Raw genomic sequence first — 27,548 nt, forward strand, 5'->3', positions numbered from 1 at the left:
CTAAGCTTCTTTAATCGATTATTATGACCAAGTCTGTTCATCATACACATTGACTGTATCAGAAGAGCTTATCCTCGCATTGACTACACAAGCAGAGTTGATCCTTGTATTTCTTTTCTTTTATTAGTGGATTCAAGTTAGAATCCAAGAACAGCTCAACACAAATTTTTCTTTGAATTATACTACGATGCTGAGTATAATTTCTTATTTTTATTCCGAGAAAAGGAGGAGAGAAAACGAAAAAGATAAGATGTTCTACATTAATCCTTGAATTATGAACAAATCTGTGCTTATCTTTCAATCGGTTTTAACCTGTAATCGATATGGATTTGGGATCATGATGAGATCTACTATGAGATACAGTAGACCAAAAATCTAAGAGCTCTCTACAGAATACTTGCGGTCAACGCAGGCCATTCGTCACGCATCAGTGATCTCTACAACAAAGTTGACTTCGATCTATCTATATAAATTGATTCGTAGTTGGTGAGTTGGTAGTGAAGCATGTCATCGATATCACTAGTTATATATATATATATATATATATATATATATATATATATATATATATATATATATATATATATATATATATCATATGGTAAGTGAAGCTTTCGAATCCCCAAGTGGAGATATCTACTCCCCGACGACTCGATGAAGTCATCTCTTCCATTATTATTACTACATTCCCACTAATAGTTTGATCGGAGAACTTGGAGTCAAAAGTGCGTGAGCAGTTGTTTCACATGATCTGCTTCCTTATCTTTCGAGTTCAGTAGATTCTTCTCCCTGTTAGGAGTCGGAAGGCATGATGGCGTTCGGTAGAGCTCAGGCGATTTTGATGTTCGCCACCATTTCTCTGCATTCTGCCGTTGCGGGACTGCAAGAAACACCAGTTTCAGGTTCTATTGCTTCTTGATCATACGACAAAAATGCTCTTTTTTCTACATGGGAGATGAATGTTATCAGTTCAGAACACCGTTTGTCCACAGAAAGATGTTATTTCCATGACAACAACCACAAGGCTTTTCTTTTTCCGTGTGTTCTTTCTTGTGTTTTGATGAAAGGAAAATGATTTGATGTAAAAGATCTGATTTTTATATGATCTAGAATGTTTTGCTCGGAATTGGACCGATGAATCTGCGGAAGGATGCTCTCTTTTGCGTATTTCTGGGATTTCCTCCAAAAATTATTGATTTGAAGGATGTGATTCTTCGAGTGCAGAAATTTCTGTTTCTGCCAAATGAAGCGTCCTTTTCTTATTTTTTAGTTCATCTTGTTGTGAATTGGATCATTGTATCTGAAAAAAGAGGCTACTTTTTTTTGCCTCTTTCTGGGAATTGAAACGCTTAATTTCATTCCCGGTAGTTGCAGTGGCAAGAATTTTGTAGAAAGATTTGGTTTTGCTTGTGGATTTTTGTCCTCCGACAAAGAACATTGCTTTGAAATATGTGATTCTTAGAACAACACCTTCGTCTACAGAGTGCAGAAATCTCTGTTATCGCCAAATGAAGCTTCTTGCACTGTGATCGAAGAACCATTTTTTGATAAGGAAGGCTCAATTTTTATGTATCTTAGTACATGTTGTTGGCAAAAGAGGCCATCTTTTTGTGCATTTATGCGAATTGAAACACTAAATATCAAGAATTTTGTAGAAAGATTTGGTTTTGCATGTGGCTTACGAGATGCGATTTGTAGGAGCAGCAGAGGACGTCTTTTTGATTTCGCCAAGGAGATCTGCCAATTCACCTGCTCGAATCCTCGTGGAGAACACGTCCTTCGTCTTGGCCGCAGAGAGGACTCGAAGAAGAGATCCTTTAAACGGATTCAAACTCTACAATGGTGGCTGGAACATCAGCGATCTGCACTACTGGGCCGTGAGTTCTCCTCACCAATCCACCGCTTCATCTAATTCCTGACAGGCAATTGTTGATGCCAGTCCGTCGGCTTCACTGTTGCTCCTCTCTTCGCCGTCGCCGCCGTCTGGTTCTTCGGCTTCGCTCTGGTCTTGTCTTTGATTTGTTGCTGCTACTGCTGCTTCCCCCGACGCAGTTGTTCCTTCTCCCGCACAACTTGCGCTCTCGCCGTCGCACTTCTCATCCTGTGCACTGCTGCCACAATGTGAGCTTGCTGATCCAAGACTTGCTGCATTAGCCCTCACTTTGGACTGGCGTCACCGCATGCTCTTCTTCTTGCGTTGCATACAGAGTCGGATGCGTTGTTCTGTTCCATGGACAGGATAAGTTCCATGGAACCACGTCGAACACCTTGGATTTCGTCGAGGGCCAGTCGAACACCACCGTCTCCAACCTTAGGAGCTTCTCCACCAACCTGGCCGACGCTAAGAAGGTCGGGGTGGGTCAGATCTCCCTCCCGGCCGAAGAGCAGGCCGCGATCGACGCAGTCGTGAAAAGTCTCAACGACGCCGCGGACGGCGTTTCCTCGCGCACAGCGGACAATTCCAAGAGGATACGAGACTACTTGGATACTGTGTATGAGGTGTTTGTTCATTTGCTTTCTGCATCTTGTGCGTTTCCTTGAGCGAGATGGCTCGTGCTCCTTTCTGCAGGCGTCTTGTGTTGATCATCCTCGTGGCTGCAGTGCTCCTTCTCGTTCTTCTCGGATTAAGTAAGTGGAAATGCATAGACTTCTGCAGTTGTCGTCACATTGGCTAACTCGATCACATTTTTCTGCAATTAATGCAGCATTTTCGATTCTTGGACTGCAATTTCTCGTCTACATGTAAGCAACTGTGCACTCTGCTTGTCCCCAACATCGTCTCGCTTAGTTTCCTCATCATTTCCATGGCTTTGGGGCTTCAGATTCGTCCTCGTTGGATGGGTGCTGGTGGCAGCAACCTTCTTCTTGAGCGGCCTCTTCCTGCTCCTCCACAAGTCAGTGCCGACCTTATCTGATAGATTAGAGATGGTGTCTCTGACTGCCATAACTCGTGTTCTACCTTATCAGTGCAGTGGCGGACACTTGCGTCTCGATGGATGAATGGGCTCTTCATCCCCGCGAGCACACGGCCATGGACGACATCCTCCCTTGCGTGGACGTCGCCACCACTAACGCGTCTCTGAGGCGAAGCAGGGAGGTCACCTTTCAGCTGGTGAACGTCGTCAACCAGGTGATCACCAACGTCTCCAACGCCGACTTCCCACCCATGCTCAAGCCTCTCTACTACAACCAGTCCGGTCCCCTGTTGCCTCCTCTCTGCAACCCGTACGACCCAGACCTCGGCAGCCGCAACTGCACCACCGGAGAATTAGGGTTCAACAACGTCTCTCAGGTACGACCTTATGAACTCATTCGCGATCCGACCGTCACAATCATCATCACTGACCCCACAAGAACCACCATTCTTCTCGTGCAGGTATGGCGCAGCTACGTGTGCCAAGTCACAGTGGTCAATGGATCCGACATCTGCGCCACCGTCGGTCGCATTACTCCCAAGATCTACGCACAGATGATGGCAGCAGTGACCGTGAGCCACGGCCTGTACCAGTACGGGCCGTTCCTCGCAGGGCTAGCGGACTGCACCTTCGTGCGGCAGACCTTCCGGTCCATCACCGTCGACCACTGCCCCGGCCTGGGGCGTTACAGCAAACAGGTCTTCATCGGCTTGGCCATGGCCTCAGCGGCGGTGATGCTGTCTTTGGTTCTCTGGGTCATCTACGCCCGCGCGAGGTGGCATCGCAAGCGTAACAAGCAGCTTCTGGCTCGATCCGACCACGAACAACTGCACCTGCAAGAGAAATATCTACTGGGAACTCCGAGATCAGGAAGATGACGCTGTTCTTCCTGTGATGTCTCGGTCAAACAGAAGATATTGACTCTTTTCTTCCACTAGTATTGCTTTGTATGTTGTTTATTGTAAGTACAGCTGACTGTATCAATGACCGGTTAGATCTTTGTGAGAATGGATCAGTCTGACGAGACCAATTTGACCAAAACCACGAGCCACACACCTGTGGCTTGCGAGAGGATAACCTCAGGAAGAAGGATTGGCTCAGTGCAAAGAAACCTACGGCACAAAGTGTCGATTGGAGATGAAAAGATCCATCTCCTGGATTCTTCTTCTTCCTTCATGTCGGTAGTCCTTCCGAGGAAAGCCTGCAGCCACTCGTCCTCCTCCCATATCAAACAAGTGTCACATAGAGCCAATCCCATCGCTAAAGGTTAGCTTTCATGGTGAATCTCCAAAGCACGGCGGCTCAACAAGTGTTGACAGCAAGTCACACGCGTAGAACTGCTTAGCCAACAAAGCAAAGCGACCGTATTTAGTATTCTTCCTCGAAGCCATGGACGCCCCAAGAGGATCACCACCTCCACCTCAAGACCTCCTTCCATGGATTCCAAGAATTCTGCTTCTTCTTCTTCTTCCAAGCCCCACAGCCCTTCTCGGCCCTGCCTCTGTTCGCCGACGACGCACCCGGGTTCCTTCCGGTGCAAGCTCCACCGTGGTCCGAGAAAGAGTTCCGGCCGATCAGTGGCGCACGCGGGATCGCCGGAGACGAAGGGACCAGCGAAGGCGACGTCGATGGGTGGCCTCCTCATGCAGATGATACGACCGTCGAGCCATGATCTCCGCAGGAGGAGGCACTTCCAGCCCAAGCCTTCAAGGTTCTTCCTGATGAAAGGTGATGGCCGGGGAGCAGTGGCGGTGGCTGGATGCCCCCCCGTATGAGCCTAATCTTGCTTAGATGTGGATGTATGTTCATGCATGTATGCAGGCAGCATTTTTACAGCCTGATCATATACGAGTCAGTGGATCCATCCATGAATATATATACTTCTTCTGCTCATATTTTGGTGATCTGATCATTTCTTCATGAACTTCTGAGCTTGTTTATGGTTTCAAGATGGATTTGAAGTCAGAATAAATCCACTCTGTGAGATGATCTTTCTTCATCTGTGTTGCTGGTTTCCGTGACGGAAGAGTCGGCAGCAGATGACCGACTCCATAAACGAGATGGTCCCATGGCATTCATTAACCTTCCACCATTAATACTGTCTGTGGTCGGCAACAATTAATGGCATAAAAAAGGCTAATATTAATTTTATGTGACAGTGATTTCTTAATTTATCCAACACTATCTATGGTTTAGATGTTATTATTGCAGATTATCGTTAATGAGAGAAAAAAATATTACTCGAGAAAATGTTTTATGTGTAAGAAATGATTGATTGTATTTTCTGTGTTGCTAAATCGATATATTATAACGAGAATTTTTACTGGATAGGATGAGGTTGGATTTCATCCAATCCCACTAGACACAAAGCCAATGCCTTCGATCGGATCCTTTCCAAATTTTGTTGCGTATGGGATCTTACAATTCCACACGGGAACAGTACAATGATGCGGGCCCCTGGAAAACTGCACGGGTCCCAGACAAACACGTGCCACCACTTGCAGAGGATCCCAATCGAGCCCCCGATCGGCCAAAACCCTAATCAGAAAACCCCCTTTTTGGTGTTTCTGGATCTCCCGGCGAGATCTTGCGCTGTAGCATCGCGTCGAAAGCGCTCTCCTTTTGCCCCCTTCTCTCCTCTTCGACCCTGGTTGGATTCTCCTCCTCATCCTCCTCTTTCTATTTATGAGTCGGTGTTTAGCTCCGTTTCTCCACTCAGCTAGGGCCGTGGTTCTCGTCTTCTTTTTCCGTTGTTTTTTTTCTCTTTTTTTGGCTGGTATTTATGGATTTTGGTGCTTGGTCTGTAGAGATGGAGGCGCTGTGCCGAAGCAAGAGTAATGGACCTGCTGATCTTCATTCCATGGCCGAATTACTCGTGGCGGAGACCGTTTTGGCTGTGGAAAGGTCGCTCCTTTGGCTTTTCCTGGTGGTACGGACGCTCCTCCCGTTTTTGATTTTTTTTCCTGCTTTCGCTATTTCTTAGTAACGTATTGAAGTTGATAATTTGCTGATTGAAGAATTGTGTAGAGTTCCTCGGTGCTGAGCTACACAAGTAGCGAGGATTTTAGCTTTCTTTCGGTGCTTAATCATGTGTGGCATGTCTTCTTTGGTGTTGAGTCGTATTACTCAGAGATTCTTGCATGACATTCGGCTTCACCCGTTGTTTAGACCTAAAATGCCTGTGTATGGCCTTCCATGTGATGTCCAGCTTTTGTATGTGTTTAGGCACTTGTAGGTTCTGGAGATAATTCTTTTCCTCGGTTAACTTTCCTTTTCTCGTCTGCTTCAGCTCTTGAGATTTGATTTGAAGGAAAAAATCTTCCATATTCTATTTCTTTCTGTTGTTTTCATCTGTTTCATGTTTGTTACTGTTGTATGGCTTACTCTTGTTTTCTTGACCATCTTAGTCACCACAGTGCATGTTCTAGTGCATATTTGTCCAGTGTTGAATATTTAGTTTAGATAAGAGAATCCAATGTAACAATAAGAAAGTACTTGATCATTGTGAAGTGTAAAAATCTTGCTGTGAGTCAGGATGTTCATTGAAGTGTTTAATATAGACAAGTTACTAAAAGGATCTTGATACCATGTATTTATTTCCTCCCCATCCTAATGGTGGAACTGGCAGTGTTCGTCCTCAGAAAGATCTTCAGGGATTCTTGTTTTCTCTTTGTTTTGAAGGCACATTTAACTTATTCCATGAGATCTGAACTATAGCACATAGAAACTCTTTGTGGACTCTATAATTGACCATGCTTGTATGATATTTGTCAATACATGGCTAGTTTGAGGTTTTTGAAACTGAAACTACTTTGCTGTTTCTTGTCTTTTTGACAAACTGGCACTATCCAATAACTTCCTGATCCTATTCTAAGGTTGCTTGCACTTACCTGAAATAGAGGAACCTATTCTTGGTTGCAAATGCACAAGGAAGTTTCTCTCTGTCTTAATCTCTTACTGTAAATTAAGAACACATAATAATGGGGTCTGACTATTTGAAGAGCGTGACTTGTTTGTGCATCTTCGAGAGTGGCAAACTTACATGTTGGACCATTATATGTGCATTGAAGAGTCCCTTTAACGCATTTATGTCTACTTGGATGTTCCAATCCTAGTATGAGTGTCCTATAACTGGGCCAATCTAAAGAAGGATATGTCTCATGGGCTTGAATTGTCATAGAAAGTATGGTTTTCATGTGGTGAAACTCCGCTACTCTTACGTTGGTGGTAGCGGCAGTAATATACATCTTAAATGCTGCATGGAGTTATATGTGTATGCATGTCTATAAATGTGTCTATTTCAAGGGAGAGAAATTTGCAATGGATTGCTTATATATATCACTCATGGTCGAGCATTAACAAATAATTGTGCTGTCCAATTTCTTTGCCCTTTGTTTGTCTGATTAGCTTCAGGATTTGTTGTTGGAGGTGTTGTCTTTTGGAGGTTCTCATTGCTACAGTGCCTTTACTTTTCTTTCTTTATACTGTTTGTCCATATACCAGATTAGTCTGTCTGTCTTTGGCATTATCAATTTGATTTGTTGATGTACATTTTTTTCATTTTGATGAGGGGCGAGCCTTGATGCTATGATGAGATCTATTTTTTGCAATTTCCGCCCGATTCTGAGTCATAAACATTCCATCTACTCACAGAGTTAAAGCTGCATATGTTGACCATCCCTGGACCCACATATTGCTAATTTCTTTTATTGCCTCCACTGATATCCTTGTATCTTTGATCTGCCTCCTTTACTAGCATATCCAAACTATAGATGGGATGTAACTATGTTCATATTTTTGTGTCTCTTTAATTTCAGCAAACCGAGGAGTTCTCTTGAGCTACATTTGTTGTTTATATTGTTTGTTCCAAACCCTAGCATTATCACATGATGGCTGATTCAAGATCAGAGGACAATTGTTTCTGCCATTTTGGTTGGTTGTGGTCGAATGCTTTGTGAGAAATTCTGGATTTGCTTTCTGTTTTACCTAGCCTGATTAGTACGAACAAATGATCATCAAAATTGAACAAATTGTTTGTTCAAGTATCAGTTTCATGTTTCCTTCATGCTAAGTGGTTTCTTATATTTGGTCACTTCAAATTGAACTTGATTCAGGTGGGCTCTTCATCAAGTCAAATTGGTCCAGTGAATGATGAGTCTGAAGTAATTTACCAGTAGGTTGCTCTTCTCTTTCTATCTACCTAGTTAAAGGTGAAAGCAATTATACATTTCAATCAGACCTTGATGGTACATGCTTGCTTCGCAGAGTCTGGGTTTTGAACCAGCTGGTTTACATGTATAGAGTTGGTTTAGTTTGCCATCGAGGCTCTTATTCTGTGCTATTTCTCTAAAGGACACTTCAAAGAAGTAAACCTGAAGCCATGCTCGAGAATAAGGACGATGGCGAGTCAGATGAGGACGAGGATGAGGATGACAATGGCGCTGATGGAGCTGGCCAAGAAGACGGAGGCGAAGATGATCTCTCGGGAGAGGAGGGGAATGATAACCAAGGAGACGATAACGACGACGATGACCCTGAGGTCAATGGTGAAGGGGGAAGTGAAGATGAAGAAGATGACGACGACGATGATGAAGAGGAAGAGGAGGATGAGGAAGAGGACGAAGACGAGGAGGATGAGGAGGAAGAGGAGGAACTCCCGCAGCCACCTACCAAGAAGAGAAAGTGAGGCAGCCGATGTTAGATCGGGTCATCGTAGTTTGTTTCATTTTGGCTAGTGTTGGTTAGACACTAGGGCTTTGTACTTGGGGAGTAGCTTCTTCATAGGATTAGGGTAAGGAGGGATGACTTCCTGTGAATGAACTTTGCTCAGTGTGTTTTAATCTTAAACATAATACTGCTAGCTGACATTGGATATATTGGAGGCTCATTTCATTTTCAGTATTCTTTGACTACTCCTGAGTTTACTCTTTTATCTCTTACAGCCATTATCAAGCAGCAAGCTGAGGAAAGCAGTAACAATAGCAGCAACAAGGTTGGAGTATCATAAATGCAACAACCATTGTTTTCTTTCTTTCCTGGCAAAACTGCATACAATGGTGTTGAAAACTCAAGAACTTGACATGAGTTGAATGTCAAGATAAAATGATATTGAAACTTAATAACCCAAACTTATAATGTAAACTCCAAACTTGTTTAAAATAAAAATCAAAGAAAATAATGCAAACAGTGTAATCATCGATGTTTGTATTAATACCCGTGTTATGTAATGTAAACTCAAGTAGCTCTTTTCTTCCACTCTTGCACGATCTCCATCTGCTTAATGAATCAAGCAACATGAATAGGTAAATCAATCAGCACAAAAGGCTAGGAACATGAATTGCATATAATTTAGGATTGTCATCATTATTATCCTCATCAAAATAAAGCCTAACAAAGGGAGAAATTGGCTGTTCTTTCAGCAACCAGGACTCGACGACGATCCCGAGTCCCTTATAACTGGAAAAAGAGGCATAAACTATCCCTTTCCATAGGGGGAGATTAGGTAATGTAGGTATGACTGGAAGGAAACTATGTCTACTTTCCATTCCAGAAGATCTTGAAGAGGAGACCTCCGTGAGTGGCAAAGAAGGGAGCAAACACCAGTGACTCCACTGCCATGAGCTTGATGAGGATGTTGAGTGATGGCCCTGATGTGTCTTTGAGTGGATCCCCTATGGTGTCACCGATCACAGCGGCCTTGTGAGCATCTGATCCTTTAGGTCCAAGCCCCCTGGCTTGGTCTGAAGCCCCAGCCTGACCAACAGAGACACATTAGTAGCACAGACTCGTGATGCTTTGGTTGATCACAGATTCCATGCAGGAGTTCAGAGTTCACATCTTCCTGAAAAGCTTTACCTCGATGTACTTCTTTGCATTATCCCATGCGCCACCAGTGTTCGATGCCGAGATAGCAATCTTCCAAAGATACATAATTGAATTAAAGATCAGCAAGTATGATCAAGAAGCTTGGATGAACATAAATAAGACATCGAAACATTTGTTGTACCTGAACTCCTGAAACAAGAGAGCCCGCAAGCACTCCTGATAGAGTTTCGACGCCGAAGAAGGTTCCCACGACGAGCGGGGTGAGCATCACCAGAGCACCGGGAGGAATCATCTCTTTGATGGAGGCATCGGTTGAGATCTTGACGCAGGTTGCATAATCTGGCTTGGCAGATCCCTCCATGAGACCGGGAATGCTGTTGAATTGCCTGCGGACTTCCTGCACCATCTTGAGAGCTGCACTGCCTACACTCTTCATGGTCATGGCTGAGAACCAGTAGGGAAGCATGGCGCCGATGATCAGACCAATGAAGACTTTGGGTGTCAGAACATCCACCGTCGAGATTGCTGCACGACTCACAAAGGCACCGAAAAGAGCAAGGGACACCAAAGCAGCTGAACCAATGGCAAAACCCTGGAAAGGAAGTAGGGAGAGTAGCTAAGTTTATGCATCGAGAGATGACAAGTTCTGGCAAACACAGAAAAAGGATCGAGGATACCAATTACATGTTTCTGTGTATGTGATGATCGATCGAGATGCATAGATATACAAAAATATGCAGACATATTCCAACTTCATGTATGATTACTACTCATGTACAAGGGAATTGCATGCAAAAAGCACATGAATAACGAAACTGGCTGCAAATTCCAGAGATAGGCTTTCATTTTAAACTTCATGCAATTTTATATCGATAGATGACCTGCTAAATGGTGATCATACCATTTCAGAGCACCATATTCATCAAATTCAAACATCCACTTCTTTTTCTACTCAAATTCATATCAGCAAAAATTGTGTGGGATGGTGCAAAGCAAAACCATCCAAAGCACTAAATTCTTTGAATTTGTGCATATCTCTATGTCAAAATCAAACAGTTGCAATTAATTCAGAAAGACACTTGATCTAAAACATTTCCAATCTTTTATCAAATATTTAGGAGATTAGTAAGAAAAATAGACATTTAATGATAAAAAAAAGCAGGATAATAGTCGGCTTTGTTACCTTTCCGATTGCAGCTGTGGTGTTTCCTGCAGCATCCAGAGCATCAGTTCTCTCACGGATTTTATGGCTCATTCCAGCCATCTCTGCAATACCTCCAGCATTGTCACTGATGGGGCCATAGGCATCTATAGCAAGTCCAGTAGCTATGGTGCTCAGCATTCCAAGAGCAGCAACTGCAATACCATACATGGCAGCGAAACTAAAACTAACAAAAATGCTGACAGCAATAGCAAATATGGGGATGATGACAGATTTGTATCCCAAAGCCAGGCCAAAGATAACATTGGTAGCAGCTCCTGTTTTGCAGGAATCAGCAACATCTTGGACAGGGCTGCAAAGCAAAACAAGTTAAAACTAAAGAAGTAAAGGAGGATGTCGGAAAAGAAGATACATTTGCTACCTATACCTGTAAGCATTGCTTGTGTAGTACTCGGTGACAAAACCGATGACCAGGCCAGACCACAAACCGATTGCCACACAGAAGAATAGCTCCCTACCAATCCAACTTATGGCAATAAGAAGCCAAACTTAATTTACAAATTTACAGATATATAAATTTCTCACCAGTTCTTCACCACCTTCTGGGCACCAAAATTAAAGATTGTGAAGGTTGATGGGAGGGCTATGAAACTAACAATTGCAATGCCCACAGTCATAAGAGCAGTGGAAATTATGAGCTGCCTCTTCAGTGCAGGTTCAATCTCCTTCACCGCCTTTATCTCAAAGAAGTCGGTGGCAAACAGAGTAGTAACCAAACAAACTATAATTCCCATGGAGCTAATAAGCAAGGGGTACAACATTGCAGTCAGCTCATGATTGATACCAAATGACGAAATTGAGGCAACGACAAGTGCGGCACAGGAAGACTCAGCATATGAGCCAAAAAGATCTGATCCCATACCAGCAATGTCCCCAACATTATCACCAACATTATCAGCAATTACCTGTACAAATATGTTGTGTTAGGCACTGAAACATATGGAGACAAAAGAATGTAGAGTATCAAAAAACAATAATTTTGACCAAGTACAACGATAGAGTATCAAAAAAACAATAATTTTGACCAAGTACAACAAGTTTGCAGTAAAATTTACAAGGTGATAATCTGATATGCAGTAGAAAGGTAAAATAAACATGTTCATCAGAAATGGCAAAATTCTTACAGCTGGGTTCCTAGGGTCATCCTCGGGAATATTTCTCTCGACCTTTCCAACAAGATCAGCACCAACATCAGCAGCTTTGGTATAGATGCCTCCACCTACTCTTCCAAAAAGTGCCATGGAAGAGCCACCTAGGCCATAACCAGTAATAGCCTCAAAGAGGCCTTCCCAGTCATCCCCATAGTATAACTTAAAGATGTTGATTGCAATGTAAAGTACAAGAAGACCATTGGCAGCAAGCAAAAATCCCATAACGGCACCCGAGCGAAATGCAGCAATGAATGCTTTTCCAACACCTTTCCTGGCTTCTAAAGTGGTCCTGGCATTTGCATAAGTTGCAATCTTCATTCCAAGGAAACCAGAAACAATGGAGGTTACTGCACCAAGCAAGAAGGATAGAGTGCTAAAAATAGCATTAGCAAGAGCTGGCTTGCATGTTCTATCCTTGCTGTAAGTGCAGGGCTGGCTCTTCGTGCTGAAACCCTCCACTGATCCGAGAAAGAGGAAGATCAGGATTGCAAAAACAACCATGAAGATTCCAACATACTTATACTCCGTAAAGAGAAATGATGTAGCTCCTGTTCAGTGGATAAGATGTCAAATCCTAGATGCCATAGTGGATGCTCATAGTATCATCTTTCTTAGAACCATTACAAATACAAAGCATGGAAAAGATAAATGGCACAAATTGATGCATCCAGCATCAGTCAAGATCACATCATAAGGAAACTAAGGGTGAACTTGCAATATGTATCTTCTAACTAATGATCATTGGTATACTTGTGTGTGTATATTTATATACACAGTAATAAACAGAACCAAATTCTCCAGCCATAGGACAGAGCTCACCATTATTATGACCCTTATAAAAAGTTACTAATTGCTTATTTATGACCCTTATAAAAGTTACTGATTGCTAATAATTATATACTTGTGTCTATATATAACTACTCAAAGCTCTTCATCCATTTGACTGGCCAAAGTATACGGCATCGTTTGATGTTTTACTTGAAAACTCAACTTCAGATATCATGTCATATTTATTGAAATTTCCTGACCAGACTTCAACACCGTCCAAAGATCAGATGGGTTACCAAACAGAAAGGATCTGCCAAGAGATGATGCTTCCAAGATACAAGAGCACAAGAATTTGTGGGAGCCATGATGCACAAATAAAATCAGATGTAATTTTATATGTGCTCAGTATTACAGAAAGAATATAGTGATAAAAAAAAAAAAGGAACAGAGATCACTAAGAGACAGTCTGTCGTTTAACATAAGTATGTCGTATATGACACTTATAATTAAAGAAAACCACCCCTTCTTTGTGGTATATTGCTAAGCTAACTAGTCAATATTGTATTATGAGCATTAACAACCTCAATGAGGTAAATTATTTATTTGAACAAAATGAAGTATCAAAACAGAAATTATCCGTCATTTAGAGGCAAAATATAAAAAGAGAACAATCATAAGGACCACAAACAAGTGGCTATTTATTTCCTTGAACAGACCAAAAGACATATAATTTCCTCTGTAGACCATATTACCAAAGGATAAAAAGAAAGAAATGCTTATACCACAAACAAATACAACCACAAAACTTAAGCTGATGAATATAATAAAGGAATACGAAAATTGTTTTTTCCTCAAAAAGAAGATACAAAATCAGAATCAAACTGTACCATAATGCAATACTAATATAAACATGAGACTACAAAGTGAAATAGCCGGAAGCCTATACTTGCGTATAAATGATGACAGAATTCATATCTGTCACATGAGTTACATGAAGTAATAATCTAAAAGAGATTGCGAACATTTCTACCACATCAACTTCTCCAACTTACTAATCGAGATCCTTTAGTGCATTATCAAAGTATAATTTTGCAAAATGCAAGTGGCAAAATGAGAAGAATAGATTGAAACTCCAATTACTCAATACTTAGTTAGCTTATTGGAAAGATCCTCTAGGGCATTGCCAAACTGTAAAAAGAACTACTGTACTCCCGTATTCCATAAACCTAGCAAAGTAGAATCAAATGAAAAGACTTTTTTTTTCCCTATAATTAACTTAAATATAGTGATGAAGAATAAAGACATGAAGCAGAACGCAGCAGTATTGATTTTATCGACAACAAGTGGAACACAAGGAGGACAACTAGGAATCAAATCGCCATGGGATAAGCAAGCGTAAAATGAGGTCCAGAGACGGGCTCTGTCAAAGTTCTCACCTTCCGAAATGGCGTTCTGGATCTCCGCACACTTCACGACCACGTTGTGATCGTTAATCCCCTCCTCCTCCTCGATGAGGCGGTCCGAGTACCCGTTCTTACCGTGATCGTGCGCCCCGCGCGTTTGCCTCTCTGGCGACAGCTTTACCTTGGACACGAAGTACCACTGCAGCAGCGAGAATAAGATCCCAACGACGGAGGCCACGGGGATCAGGACCTCCGTCAGCAGATCAGACATCATCGCCACCCTCATTGCCGGATTTCTCCCGAACAGCTCACCAGAAGACGGAGGAAAAGCTCCTCTCTCAGAAAGCTCGGAACACGTCAGAGCCGAACGCGATGATGTCCGAGCTCTCGGTCGCTTGCACTGAGACTGGCGTTCGGTAGCCCAAATATAAAGGGAAGAGAGAGAGAGAAAGAGTTTGGCTAATATGGGAAGGGCGTTCGAGGATCAAATTTCGGATATTTGTTCCCCATTTTGCCCAAAGATGAGGGGGCATTGTAAGAAGTTTCGGTAATCTTAACCGCGGCTAACCTTTCCGCCATGGGTTCCGGGGCGACTTGGGATACCCCATTAGCCAATGAGAGAACAAATCGTGTTGTCTTAGATGGTCCTGAGGATCACCTGACGCGCACCGCAAACTTAAGATAATGATAAAGAGACTATTAATCAGCAATTAATCACTGACCAAAAAATTGCTTCTTCTATCCAATCCGTCGATTACCGCGTCACCTACCTGCCTGCTGATTGGAGGCAGATCATCGAATCCAACCACCGCTTAGGTATCTCTACGGGTACTAATGAGTCGCGTAGTTGAAGATCGGAATAAGGGAGAGTGATCAAAGGGGAAATGGGAGAGAGGATAGTGTTCCTTTGTATTTGTTTTTTTTTTTGTCAAATATAAAAATATTTGCATTGTTGCATAATAAATATGAAAGAAATATTTCATGAATAAATGTCTTTATACCTTGGGACTAGGAAACCTCTGACCAACACAGCCTTCATCTTCAGCATTAATGGAGTATATTTCTGCATCCCAAGGTAGTTCCTTTCCCTGTCTCTGTATATAAACATGCATCAGATGCTTCTCACTCAAAATACAAACAGAACATGTATCAGATCTTTGTGCAGCTTTATGTAGGTTTCTGTAGCCATCATATAATTACAGATGCCAATCCATTTACAATATTCCACACAATATACTCAATTGATTTACATTTTGTTTACATGTTGGAATCAAGTCAATCAATATTGTCCAGATAAATAACAGGAACTAACAGTGCATCAATGTGAGAATGTCATTTACACATGTTGGTGTGAGAATTGTTATATGTGGAACATATGTCATCTCTCAGAAAGACCATCCTTTTAAGAATCTGTTGTTGCTTTTGATGTGTCATGCTGTCATCAGGAGGTGGAGGGCTAAGCAAACACCTGGAAAACATCCTACATCTTTCTGAATCAGATTCCATCATAAACTTGTGCTTTCAGCATTACTCTTTCTTCAAACTGGTTCTCATAGCTGTTTCTTTCTTGTAGCTTGACAGTCCTGTAGTCTCCCCCAAGAGCCACTCCTTGGAGACACATGGACTCAGATTCCATTTCTAGATCTCCATTGCTTCATCTTAACTCAAAAGACTTTATTTAATTCAGTATCCCAGCACCTCTGCCAATGTTCCATGAATTATGCCTTAAACTGCTGCTTCTCTGTCTACAGAATCCTTATCATTCCTTGAATCATGATCAAATAAAATCTTATTTTGAATGAGCCATGAGATAGCTGGAAGGATTTGGGGGTCATGAATGAGATGCATCAAAGTGACAATGCTGTTGGAAAATGACAAGCATATCTATTGAAAGTATACTATATCCCCTGAATCAAATTCTTAGGCTTTTTGCTTTTAGCACTGCTTTCCCTTTATGGGTTTCTAATGACAATTATATTGGGTTAGTTTCCCATCAAATCAACTGAGGATCAAATTCTGACACCTAGGGCAACCACATTAAATCTTTCATTAGATAGATTAGGTTACAATGGTTGATAGAGAGGGAAAGAAAGAAAGGAGGAGCAACTAATGCAATACAGAATCCGGAGAGAATCAATGCAAGCATTGTAATTTTTGTTACTAGAACATTGACAATATAAATTAAACTAAATCAGCCAACTACTTGCCTAATTTCATGAGGGCTGCTAACTAATGGCAATATAAAAAATTAGTGACTGATACTACCATAAACAATTTTCCTATAATCAAGGAAGAAAAGAGTGAAAAATGAGAATTTCCCAGTTCTGAGTCTTCAGATGATTTGTCTACTAATAGAACTAAAGATACTCCTTTTTTCTCTTTTATCTTCTTTAATTTGAATCTGATTGGTTTTCAAGTGGTAACAGGTGATTTCAAATAGATAATACATTGAAAAACTCACTCACTACCATCACCTCTATTAAGCATTTAACTTTTCCCTGTATCAGTAGAATCTCATTTTAACCGTCAGGATAATCATTTGATTTCACATACCTCAAGAGGTTAATCATGAAAAGGTTCATCATTTAATTGAAAATGAAGTCCAAAAGTGTTACAATACAAACAACCACATCATATATTACATAAAACTCACTCACTACCATCACCTCTATTAAGCATTGAACTTTACCTTGTACCAGTTGAATCTCATTTTAAACGTCAGGATAACCATTTGCTTTCACATACCTCAAGAGGTTAATCATGAAAAGGTTCATCATTTAATTGAAAATGAAGTCCAAAACTGTTACAATACTAACAACCACATCATATATTATATTTACCAGAACAGTATAGTCATAAACTAGATGGCTTCCAGACTATAGCACAACAAACAATGGACAAATCTCCTAGAACAAATATTATTCATCCGAAGGAAGTAGGATGAACATGCACGATTCACAATCTGATCAAAATATGCAACAAGAATAGGTTTTGTTGTATGCAGTGAACAGGTCTACTTAAGATAGTAGAGAATAACAATTCCTATCATATATGCTGGTCCCTAGCACGATCAGAAACCAAGAATCTTGGTTGTCCAGCAATTTGCAGAGCATAAGGGAGAAAGAGAGCTTGAAGTAGAACCTCATCCTGGGATCAAAGACATGGACAGCAGAATTCCTTCAGCAACAACCTGTATCATCCTGCCTTCACTGGAGCAAAGCTTCCTCCATTCCCCTCAGGCTTTTGCCATATTCTTTTCTTATTTCCCATAACCGTTCTCCAACCTCTTTCATAGCAGGACGATCGGCACGTGTTGGAGCAGCACATTCAAATGCCAGATCAAGCATCTTGCTGACTATCTCATCGTCAATTTTCTCCTTCAGTAGTGGGTCCAATATATCCCTAACATTTCCTTCACTATGTTTCCTGAAGGCCTGTGACAGAATTGAATAAGATCATTAAGGAGAAAAACATCCTGTAAGAATCCATCTATACTAGCTCAAAGCTTCATCTTGAGTTTGTCTTCCATTGTCAGAACAGAGGAGCAACTGAAATTAAATTACTATAAGCAAAAGAACATAATCCAACTAAATTAGTTTGTCGATGGCAACATAGTGTATTCTTGTTTGGATGTGGGAAGACATGAATAGCCTCGTCATCTGAGAGGCTCTAAAGAAGTTAGATAAAAAATTACTATATATTTGCAAATACCCTTATGATTCACAGAAGGAACCACAATAGATCAGAGTAATATAAACCATGGTCTGCCATACCGAAACGTACCGCCCGTACCGGGCGGTACGTACCGGTCCGATGGGTTTTTGGTACGCGGACCGCCCGCTACCGGGCGGTACGCCCCAAAAACCCCCGTATTGGGCGATACGGGGCAAAATCAGGCGGTAACGGTCGAAATTTCGACCGTTACCGTCCGGCACCACTCGGTACCGCCCGGTACCACTCGGTAACGGTCGAAATCGACCGTTACCGCACTGTAGCAGTGTTACAGTGTTCCAATGGTCAAGTTTATGCGCGGAAGGGGAAGGGGAAGGGGAAGGCAGTGGATGAATATGAACAAATACGACAGAGCATACATGATATAGACACAGAAAGAGGCTCATCGTATTATGGAGAATCATACGGGCAACAACAATATGGTGATAGTTGGTCATCCTTCTCTGAGCAACAATATTATACAGAACAGCATCAATATATGCCTCAAGAGCTGTCTCGGACAAATATGATTCATGACGATCAGTCTACGATCAGCACCACATTGATGCATCAATGGCACACGGTGTATCAATACACTATGTATTATGACTCGAGTCTGATGGGCTAACTAGCCTATCAACTTTGTTTGGTCTAAACCACTGACCAAAATGCTTAAGCTGAAGTTGATAGTAGTACACTCATTAGACCCTTATAAGCCAATCTTAGTCTTGCCCACTTTCGATGTGGGACTAATCAGGGATGTTACACTATGTCATGGGATCAATTTCATGATTGAGTCCAACAAACGTATCATATTGATATGTATCGGATCGAGGACCCCGATCCACCACCCGTGGAAGCCCGTCGTTCATTTTGGTGGTAGAACAACAATCAGGTATATCTAGATATGTGATAATTTATTTCATTTGAATTTTAGAGTTTATATTGTAACAAAATAATCTAACAATTCAACTGATTTTTCTGTAGATATTTCAATCTATAACGGGCTGAAATATGAACCTCGAACAAGACTACCTTAAGGCCTAAAAAAGATATGTGATACTATTTTTATATAATTTATATTGATTTTGCTAAACTTATACTATTACTATATTTATTTGTAACTTGAAAACCCTATCCTAACTTTTTTTTTTCTAATTTTCAGGTATTTTGGAGGGATAAATCGGTAAAATCGGGTGTACCGCTCGGTACACCTCGGTATACCGGTCGGTACACCCGTACCGTACCGTACCGAGCCCGGGTCGAAACTCCGATACGATACGGTATGGCGGACCTTGAATTATAAACTTTGGAAAAGCAATTTACTAAATCATTCCAAACTATCAAGATATTTTAATTTAGTTTGGAATCTTCATTGCCAGGATATTTACAAAGATACAAAGCATACAATTTCACAGAATAGCAATCACCATATCAAGAAAAGATTTCAAAGAGAATGGACTACTGATGCTTACCCATCTCACAGTGATTCTTTCATCAACATTTCTTTTAAGATCTATTGGTCGCCTTCCAGAAATAATTTCTATGAGCAAAATGCCAAATGAAAACACATCGCTCTTAGGAGTGAGTTGATAGGTCCTCAGGTATTCTGGATCAAGGTACCCAGCAGTTCCTTTCACTTTGGTTGAGATGTGAGTTTGATCTGTGTCTGATGGACGACTCCTTGCAAACCCAAAGTCGGAGACCTTAGCTCTGTAGCTTTCGGTCAACAGAATGTTTGATGACTTCACATCTCGATGAATTATCGTCTTTTCTGTCAACAAATCAATTCTCGTCAGCACATGTTAAACAAGCATAAATACTAGACAACTAGCATGGTACTAAACCAAAAGGCATGACTACATTTAGATAACATGGGTATCTTTGAGACATTGACTTCATCACCGTTCAACTAATTTGTAGAAATTAACACCATGTGCTTTCACACAGGCAGATACATGAAGCACTCATGAATATTGTGAAAAAGAACAGCTGTCAGTAACTAGGTAGATACTTATTTCATTATTTGTGTAATGAGCATTTTTTGGAGCAGAACTTAAAAAGGTATAAAAAGTTTGTGGATTGGTTTGTATAATATTATGCTGCTCAAGAATTAGAAAATTTAGACCTCAGCCTCATACATGACAACCTCACTGCAGAATGAACAGAAGCAGGCATCATCATTCTAACATGCAAGCCTCATCATATTTAACTGATCCTGACCTTATAATCATAAACTATAAACTGTTAAAGCAGCTTATCTCTAAATAATTGAGTTCTAATGTGATGCCCTACATGACACACCGCTTTCATCCTAAGTATCACTAATATTTACATAAATAAAATACAATAAGATGTGAGAGACCATGCCTTCCTCTTCTCCTTCATGCCAGAACGTACCAGTGTACCATATATCTGTACACTAGTACATACTGGTCAGGCCCAGAAAAGAGAAGTATCTGTGTATTAAAGATTAAATTGCACTTGCAAGTAACCATATGAATCTCTTAAATCTGTTTGTAACTAACGGATAATAAAGCATGAAAATAAGCGATATTTTAGACATTAAATAAACAAGCATAAAAAGAAAAATCAATATTGAAGCCTAACCTGCATACAGATGGAGATACGTCAGAGCATGAGCAACATCAATAGCAATTTCTAGACGTTGATTAAAGTCCAATATTTTTCCATATGAACCTGAAAATTTGAGAAGATTGTATCATACCCCATCTTAAGTGAACAACACAAGGACGAGAATTTAAAGCTTACCATCTAGATGCTCCCTCAGGGTACCATTTGGAACATACTCTGTAATTATAATGCGTTCATTTCCCTTATCAGTGTAACCAAGCAACCTTACTAGGCTCCTATGCTCAATCTTCGCAAGCAGTTCAACTTCATTGCTAAATTCATCTTTCAAGTATGAAATCCGTTCCTATTCAAAAGCAATTATCAGAAGAGCACATCCAAATAATATCAACGGAAACAAACTTTTCAAGATATGCTTGGTTGTGCTGCATAAATCAGAAGGGCCAAATACTATACAGTCGCATAGCACAACTTTAAGATCAAGCAGAACTTTTAAAATTTCTAACAAATTAAATCAAATAATTTTCTTTCTTAAGTAAAAAAGAGCATTCTGATGCATGAGTTTTCCACCAATGTGGTGTCTATGAATGGTCACATGGCAGCCTTACTCCTATGTTTGGAAAAGCTATTTTTGAGACTAATTAATCGATATCCATGTTGCAAAGCAGCTAATGATCACACTCACATATATATACCTAAATGCATGGACTAAATAACATATACATCATGGATTGAGACCACAGGGCATATAAGTACTACAGTATATTTCTAATAAACCAAAAAATTGCTTCATAGGAACACATGTATAGTGGTGCTAAGTGCTAACAGCCTACACTGAAAAATGCACAATGCAATATTTGGAAATGGCTAGAAAGCAAAACATCTTCACTATATCATCATGTTTGCAGGACTGGATGCCTTGACATCAACTACTATGCAAAAGAGAATATTATGTCTGTCTTACAAGTCATAACTCCTGATCCACCTTATCAGTATGCTTGTTGTTCTACAATTGCATGGAATGTATAATCTGTTCTCCTCAGCATAAGGCGCTGCTTGCGTCAATCTTTCGTATTCTCATTTAACTTAAGTGCATGGTAGATGACAACAACACTGGTCTGCCAAGAATTATGAATCTAGAATAGACTTTTGATGATCCAGAGCAGGTTGGGAATTCGAAAACCACTCTGACTATCCCCATTCCCACTGCTAGCACATATTACAATACTTCTATTTGCATGTTCTCTGAACATGAGTGGTATTGAAAAGAAGAGATTCCTATTGGCCAAGAGAAAGGTATTTTCCCATTAACGCAAGTGAGGGAGAGAAACGAGCTAATTACTTCTGCATCTACCTCCAATTGGCCAAGGAAAGCTTATTTTTAATGGGTAGAAATGACATGGGTTGTGCTGCCTCTTATCTTGTAAAAATATCGATAGATCAGGACAAAAAATTGAAACTTAATAGTTAATATTATAAACCAGTAAAAGAATATTATTAATATTATAATAGGAATCAGTTTGAATACATGAGCAATTATCCTTGGTGACTTTGATAAGGCAATGTAAAAAAATATGCATCAAACCAAGGTATGCAATACCGCACCGTACCGGTGTTTCGAGGTTGGCTCGGTACGGTACGGTACCGACATACCGAGCGGTATACCAGGGCATACCGAACGGTACACCAGGGCTTATCGAGCGATTTCCTCTTACTGTAGCATGGTCCGTCCGATAGCGGACAGTCCATGTACCGGTATGCCGTCGGACCGGTACGTACCGCCCGTACTGAGCGATACTATTCGAAATTGCATACCATGCATCAAACTACCAACAGAATGAGTGTTCATTGTAAAGTAAACTAGAAGCCTCATGAAGCATGTATTCTGTTATATCTAATGATATGGCAAAGCATATGTGCGATGCTAAGCGTCATGTTACCTCTACAAAAGCACATACACACACACACACACATATATATGTGTGTATATATATATATATATATATATGGCAATGCATATGTGTGATGCTAAGCTTCATATTACCTTCACACACACACACACACATATATATATATATATATTTATTATTACCTTCTTTGCTCGCTTAATTGCGACAACTTGACCATCGGGCAATGAAGCCTTGTATACAGTTCCAAAACCTCCTTCGCCTATTTTCAGTGAAGGTGAAAAATTTTGAGTAGCTCCAATTATCTGATTGATACTTAGATGAACTGATCCAATTCTGCACGATTGAGGAGACAATGAAAATCGAGATGGGCTAGGAGGCACTCTTGGAGTTGCAGGGATCTTTTCAGAGGCTGTGCTTAGCTCTATAGATGAGGTTATATCCACTGTAACATGTAAAGAAATATAATAAGGACACAAATACAAACATGCTGCCAATGTTTGTTGCCATCGATGGAGCAAATCATAGAAATAGATCTTATGTCTACAAATTAATGATTATATTATCTACAATTAAGATTGTTGCATTTATGTTAATATACTCTCCACAGTATCAACCAATCTGATATAACACCATGTAACAATAGGGTTATCAAGATATTTCGTAAGGATATTCATTATAGGCTTGCATAATAGGTGCCAGTTTAACTGTTGATTCTCTCCCTTCAATATGTTTGTCCATCAAAGAGAACCAAAAGGTTTCCATGTAAAAAAAACCAAACAATTTGCTGATATGTAAGAGAAGAATTGCCTTATCATAATCACATGATATGTTCATTTCTCAACATAAAATGATAGTGTCATCCAGCTAACCAAATTATAAACTTAAGGAATCATCAAGTAAGGTGATTAATATCATCATCATAAGATAATGGAATCACCAATGATGTGATTTAGCGAAACATGAGATAATAAATTGATTATTTTTTAAGATTAGAATATATTATGATTATAATTGACAAGGAAGTTATTTCAAGCATGAAGCACTACTCTCATCCTACATTAGGGGATAGAAGTTAGGAGAAAGCTCAATCTGGAACGTTAAAGCATTGGTATATGAAGCAATGAGCTTATTTAGCAGATGATAAAATGATAAGCATAGTCTCTTGTGCGAGATTTAAACCACAAAGGTGAAGATGAGGTTTTTTATTGATGATGAAGAACAAATTAAAGTTCAGGTCAAAGAAGGAAAAGTTCAGACAAGCTATTTAGAAACATCATTGAGAAAAACTACTTTCTAGGACTTCTTAACTTCAACATGTAAACTCTCCACTGCACTGCATGACTTCCGATCAATAAAAACTCCAGTTTGCATCTACATTAATAATCACCTCAAATCCACAAGTTGTATAAAATATAGATGAATAAGGTAACAAAATAAATCCAATACAAAGTTGATATTAGATATACAATCTCTAGTCCATAATAGAAATAAGCTAAATAGTGAAAACGCATCCCTCATGACATGGAAATGTGGATGCAATTCCTGGATTGCTTGCGGTCCACCAAACCCGCATATATTGAGAATCATTTGTTAACTGCCATTCATGCCAGATATGATTTAAATAACAATATCAAGGGAAGATGCTAAATTCCCTATATCACTTCTTCATGTCTCACAGCCACATCTCACTCAACAGAATGGATGTTTTTATGCATAATATCTTGCTTTTAGACATATAGTAACTTCCATGCCTCTTAAAGTAATACATATGCTTTTCAACAGATAATAATCTGAGCTAGCAAAAAGAGCTTCTAAAAAATTTTGGTGTCATCACATGCCTACTTATATATAGTTATATTGAGGATTAACCATATATGAAGGAAAAAGACCATAAATCAAGTATATATTCAATGCACCTGCAAGTAACATTAAGTGTTAAGGTTGCTAAACTCAAAACAACATAAAGTAGATAAATCAGAAAAAAAGTTTTTATACTTCACTCACTTGAATTCTGCTGCCTATCTAGAACACTATGTTCACTTTCTTCCTTTCTTTTAGCGTGAAAGCAAGGGCAGAGGACACCACAACATAGGAGGAGCATTCCTGGAACAGCGAGAGGGATATTTTGTGGTTCTGAAGAAAATGTATACTCTCGCTTTTCTTCTTCTGACAGACCCTTTTTGCCTGCTTGGATAAGGGTAGAGACATTTTCTGATAACTGTAACAAGGTTTTCCTCCCTCCTAGTTTGAATGAGTCCGCTGCAACAGACCATAAAAACATAAAAAGCATTATGCATGCTGATTCAGTGAAAGACTAAATAAATCAAAATAAGACAAGGAAAGTTTAAAGGGATGAATATTTACATTATAAGCTCTAAAGAATTTTTTTCTGTCAAGCATTTAAACTAGTGAAAACACAAAAAACTAAAGAAAACTAGACGATTAACTCCGTGAAATGGTAACATTTTCGTCCACTAATAATCCAACCAGATTAAGTGCCCTTAGATATGTCCTCAAGCCCATTACAAGTTGGTGCATAGTTATAGTACATGGCCATACATGCATAATCCAATCGGGCAACAAAACATTCAGCCGCAGAAGAATTACATTCCCTCTACAACGTACTGCAGGAAGAGGTAAGCATGAACACAATATAAGATACTGATACAAAATGATCCATTTGACAATAAATTACCAGGGGAAGTATTGCAGTCGACATGAATTAATGCAGTGAAGTCTTGATTGCAGTGCTTCTCTCCTATCATTCGCCATGATTCCACACTGGAACCACAGGCGAAGCAACCATTCTTGAAGTAGGATTCAAGTGCCTCACAGATCCAAAAAGGATCTTCGATCCACCGCCCATTAATTGAGAGTTGGTACTCATCCGACGATCCCAAATAGCCAACCTGATCATATCCACATACCTCCAAAACGGTCGGAAGCGAAATTGAAACTGAAACCAATCCCCGCGAGAATCGTGTTAGAATCAACAGAATCAGAACCAAATAAGACATATCCCTAAAGAAAAATGTCATTTCGAGCTCCAATCTTGCCTCCGCAGATTGGATAAAGTCCACCTCGGAAGACCCAATAAAGAAAAAAAAAATCAATTGCTAGCCGCCATAACCCTCTCTGAAAGATCTCGCCTTTGGCTCCGACCAAGTTCTCACACGCCACGCAATGTCTAGTTCACCAAACCAGTTTCAAGAAATCGGACGAATCAACTAAAAGATATCTCGGAGACACAAGATCGATGCGCCTAGCAAAGAATCAGAACAAGGAAAAGAATCCAATGCAAACCCGTTCCCCTCCCTATAAAAAGCCCACTTCAAAAGGCCAAAGAATTAAGGTAAATTTTGGGGGACGCCAACGCGAGAAGCTACGAAGAAGACGAGAGAGGAGCTGATCGTAGCCGCAAGCGCAGAAGACAAGAAACCGTCGGCTACGTCTGGGTTGAGCGTGGTGGAAGCAGATGAGCTGAGTGACGATATCATTGACTTCTTTGGCTGGACGGACGGCTCCGAGCGAGGGCGAGATTTGGCGGTATTGCGGAGATATATATAAATATACATTATATATCTATATATATATATGTAAAATCATGTAATTATTTCTCCAAAGTTAGTGACAATTCAAAATATTATTAATAACTTTGAAAAATATTATTTAAAATAAATAATTTTGATTTTGTAATTTAGTTTACCGACTTGGAAAAATATATTTGATGATGTTGTTCTTTGGAGATGAATGGAGCTCAAAATATATTTTTCGGAGATATAAACTCTCCGACAAATATGTGATTAAAATGACTCTCGATAAACTTTATGACATGATTGCCCAGCTATTAAAGAACTTGTCTTTAATTATCTCCTTCGATCATGCCCAAAATATCTCTGGGAGCTGCACAATGGTCCCAAGTCATCGACTGATACGTGTGAGAGTTACAAGGCATTATTGCCACCGTGCAATGATGGCATCTTATTCTGGCTTTACTTTAAGATGATTACCACGGCCAAGAAGATAATAATGATCCATTAGATTAACTGTTAGTTGTCGGTGAGAAGACTTCTTCTTCACTTCGCGGATTGATTAGAACTGAGACAGTTGTTCTTGAGAAAATTACACCTTCACAAGCGATTGAGTTTTTTTATTTATTTTAATCTAGTGTTTTTATTGATTTTATGCGAGCATAATATAAAAAAAGTACTTAATACTCATATTTTTATAATTATTATTTTTTATTAGATCCTAACTTATTTATTAATAAAAAACAGTTTATATGTTATTGTTCTTCTCTATACATAGATGATATGATCATCATTGGTAATGACAAAATAAATATTTCAAAGTTTCATAGTGACCTTTCTTTGCAGTTAGAAATGAAAGTTTTGGGAGAGCTTAATATTTTTCTTGATCTGATAAATATAAAAGAAAATAAAATTAGATCTAACAATATTATGATATCTACTTTGATTGTTGTTTATAAAAATAAACTTTATCTGATCTATAGGTGTCCCAGAGATATCAGATATCAATATGTAAGGAGAAACTAGATCCTTCTTCTCTCTTCTTATCATTTCACAATACCACTTAGATTGACGATAGTTAGGGAGAAGGGTTGAAAGATACTATAATCCTTCAATCGAATTCTTTATGAGATACTTCTTTTTAGTCCGTAAAAATTTTATCTATTTATAAGTGAGAAAAGATGATTTAAAATAAATTATTAGGAAAATTCAATAGGACCACATGATCTAAAACTTTCATCCTCCGAGAATCTCATCCATCCTCTATTACTATTCCAGATTAGAGAAGCAGCTGTTTCTTTAAATTAGATGATCACGCTGACATCAAAGACAAGTCAGCGAGGATCGGAAATAAATACCTGTCACTTTCAGGCATACACAATGAGAGCTGATGAAGAAGACATTTGACTTCTTGCTTGCGGCAAACTACGCGTCAACGCAAGAAGCAAAGTTGAGTCCTCTGTTAATGGCTGCCATGCAGAATTGAAGCCAACCTAATCTAGTCTTCGCAAGTCGCTGGTT

General features: G+C 39.9%; 4 protein-coding genes across 8 annotated transcripts; 2 read left to right on the forward strand and 2 right to left on the reverse strand.

The window, feature by feature from the left end:
• The first annotated feature begins 672 nt into the window (after positions 1-672).
• LOC135630919 (uncharacterized) lies at positions 673-3,950 on the forward strand. Of its 4 annotated transcripts, XM_065138224.1 has the most exons (9): positions 677-902; positions 1,699-1,877; positions 1,940-2,121; positions 2,208-2,492; positions 2,570-2,628; positions 2,706-2,742; positions 2,823-2,894; positions 2,968-3,292; positions 3,377-3,950. In XM_065138224.1, the coding sequence occupies exons 1-9, from the start codon at positions 809-811 to the stop codon at positions 3,791-3,793; spliced, it is 1,650 nt and encodes a 549-aa protein (XP_064994296.1). In that variant the 5' UTR covers positions 677-808; the 3' UTR covers positions 3,794-3,950. The 4 variants fall into 4 exon arrangements, with proteins under 4 accessions (XP_064994295.1, XP_064994294.1, XP_064994293.1 ...); XM_065138223.1 differs by having other exon boundaries at positions 673-902; positions 1,708-1,877; positions 2,968-3,950; XM_065138222.1 differs by having other exon boundaries at positions 674-902; positions 1,705-1,877; positions 2,968-3,950.
• Positions 3,951-4,206: 256 nt separating this feature from the next.
• LOC103972467 (pheromone-processing carboxypeptidase KEX1-like) lies at positions 4,207-8,813 on the forward strand. The gene is made up of 4 exons (XM_065138228.1): positions 4,207-4,643; positions 5,723-5,844; positions 8,030-8,088; positions 8,268-8,813. Exons 1-4 carry the CDS (start codon positions 4,352-4,354, stop codon positions 8,599-8,601), a joined length of 807 nt encoding a protein of 268 aa, XP_064994300.1. The 5' UTR covers positions 4,207-4,351; the 3' UTR covers positions 8,602-8,813.
• A 439-nt stretch (positions 8,814-9,252) lies between these two features.
• On the reverse strand, positions 9,253-14,694 carry LOC135630918 (pyrophosphate-energized vacuolar membrane proton pump-like). Its single transcript, XM_065138220.1, has 8 exons — positions 14,318-14,694; positions 12,087-12,661; positions 11,488-11,867; positions 11,330-11,416; positions 10,924-11,254; positions 9,922-10,332; positions 9,771-9,830; positions 9,253-9,668 (listed from the first exon to the last, which is right to left on the reverse strand). The coding sequence occupies exons 1-8, from the start codon at positions 14,568-14,570 to the stop codon at positions 9,450-9,452; spliced, it is 2,316 nt and encodes a 771-aa protein (XP_064994292.1). The 5' UTR covers positions 14,571-14,694; the 3' UTR covers positions 9,253-9,449.
• Positions 14,695-17,038: 2,344 nt separating this feature from the next.
• Positions 17,039-26,035, reverse strand: LOC135581882 (calmodulin-binding receptor-like cytoplasmic kinase 3). Of its 2 annotated transcripts, XM_065138227.1 has the most exons (8): positions 25,554-26,035; positions 25,193-25,453; positions 24,502-24,756; positions 22,680-22,939; positions 20,768-20,933; positions 20,606-20,695; positions 19,471-19,769; positions 17,039-17,718 (listed from the first exon to the last, which is right to left on the reverse strand). In XM_065138227.1, exons 2-8 carry the CDS (start codon positions 25,260-25,262, stop codon positions 17,491-17,493), a joined length of 1,368 nt encoding a protein of 455 aa, XP_064994299.1. In that variant the 5' UTR covers positions 25,263-25,453; positions 25,554-26,035; the 3' UTR covers positions 17,039-17,490. The 2 variants fall into 2 exon arrangements, with proteins under 2 accessions (XP_064994299.1, XP_064994297.1); XM_065138225.1 differs by having other exon boundaries at positions 25,193-26,034.
• Between the last annotated feature and the right edge of the window lie 1,513 nt (positions 26,036-27,548).

The sequence above is a fragment of the Musa acuminata genome, chromosome BXJ3-2 (genome assembly GCF_036884655.1).
Source record: "Musa acuminata AAA Group cultivar baxijiao chromosome BXJ3-2, Cavendish_Baxijiao_AAA, whole genome shotgun sequence".
Taxonomy (NCBI): domain Eukaryota; kingdom Viridiplantae; phylum Streptophyta; class Magnoliopsida; order Zingiberales; family Musaceae; genus Musa; species Musa acuminata.

What these genes read in the sequence shown, in the direction of transcription:
- LOC135630919 (XM_065138221.1), top strand. Translation starts at nt 809, where the DNA reads ATGATGGCGTTCGGTAGAGCTCAGGCGATTTTGATGTTCGCCACCATT. An exon ending in GCAAGAAACACCAGTTTCAG is followed by an intron (nt 903 to 1,698) that starts GTTCTATTGCTT and finishes TGCGATTTGTAG; the next exon opens with GAGCAGCAGAGGACGTCTTT. An exon ending in CTCTTCCTGCTCCTCCACAA is followed by an intron (nt 2,895 to 2,967) that starts GTCAGTGCCGAC and finishes CTACCTTATCAG; the next exon opens with TGCAGTGGCGGACACTTGCG.
- LOC103972467 (XM_065138228.1), top strand. Translation starts at nt 4,352, where the DNA reads ATGGATTCCAAGAATTCTGCTTCTTCTTCTTCTTCCAAGCCCCACAGC. An exon ending in AAGGTTCTTCCTGATGAAAG is followed by an intron (nt 4,644 to 5,722) that starts GTGATGGCCGGG and finishes CTTGGTCTGTAG; the next exon opens with AGATGGAGGCGCTGTGCCGA. An exon ending in TCCTTTGGCTTTTCCTGGTG is followed by an intron (nt 5,845 to 8,029) that starts GTACGGACGCTC and finishes AACTTGATTCAG; the next exon opens with GTGGGCTCTTCATCAAGTCA.
- LOC135630918 (XM_065138220.1), bottom strand. Translation starts at nt 14,570, where the DNA reads ATGAGGGTGGCGATGATGTCTGATCTGCTGACGGAGGTCCTGATCCCC. An exon ending in CTCTTGTTTCAGGAGTTCAG is followed by an intron (nt 9,831 to 9,921) that starts GTACAACAAATG and finishes TATCTTTGGAAG; the next exon opens with ATTGCTATCTCGGCATCGAA. An exon ending in ATGCAAAGAAGTACATCGAG is followed by an intron (nt 9,669 to 9,770) that starts GTAAAGCTTTTC and finishes TCTGTTGGTCAG; the next exon opens with GCTGGGGCTTCAGACCAAGC.
- LOC135581882 (XM_065138225.1), bottom strand. Translation starts at nt 25,535, where the DNA reads ATGACATTTTTCTTTAGGGATATGTCTTATTTGGTTCTGATTCTGTTG. An exon ending in GTATCTCCATCTGTATGCAG is followed by an intron (nt 19,770 to 20,605) that starts GTTAGGCTTCAA and finishes ATTTGTTGACAG; the next exon opens with AAAAGACGATAATTCATCGA. An exon ending in AAAGAATCACTGTGAGATGG is followed by an intron (nt 17,719 to 19,470) that starts GTAAGCATCAGT and finishes ATTCTGTCACAG; the next exon opens with GCCTTCAGGAAACATAGTGA.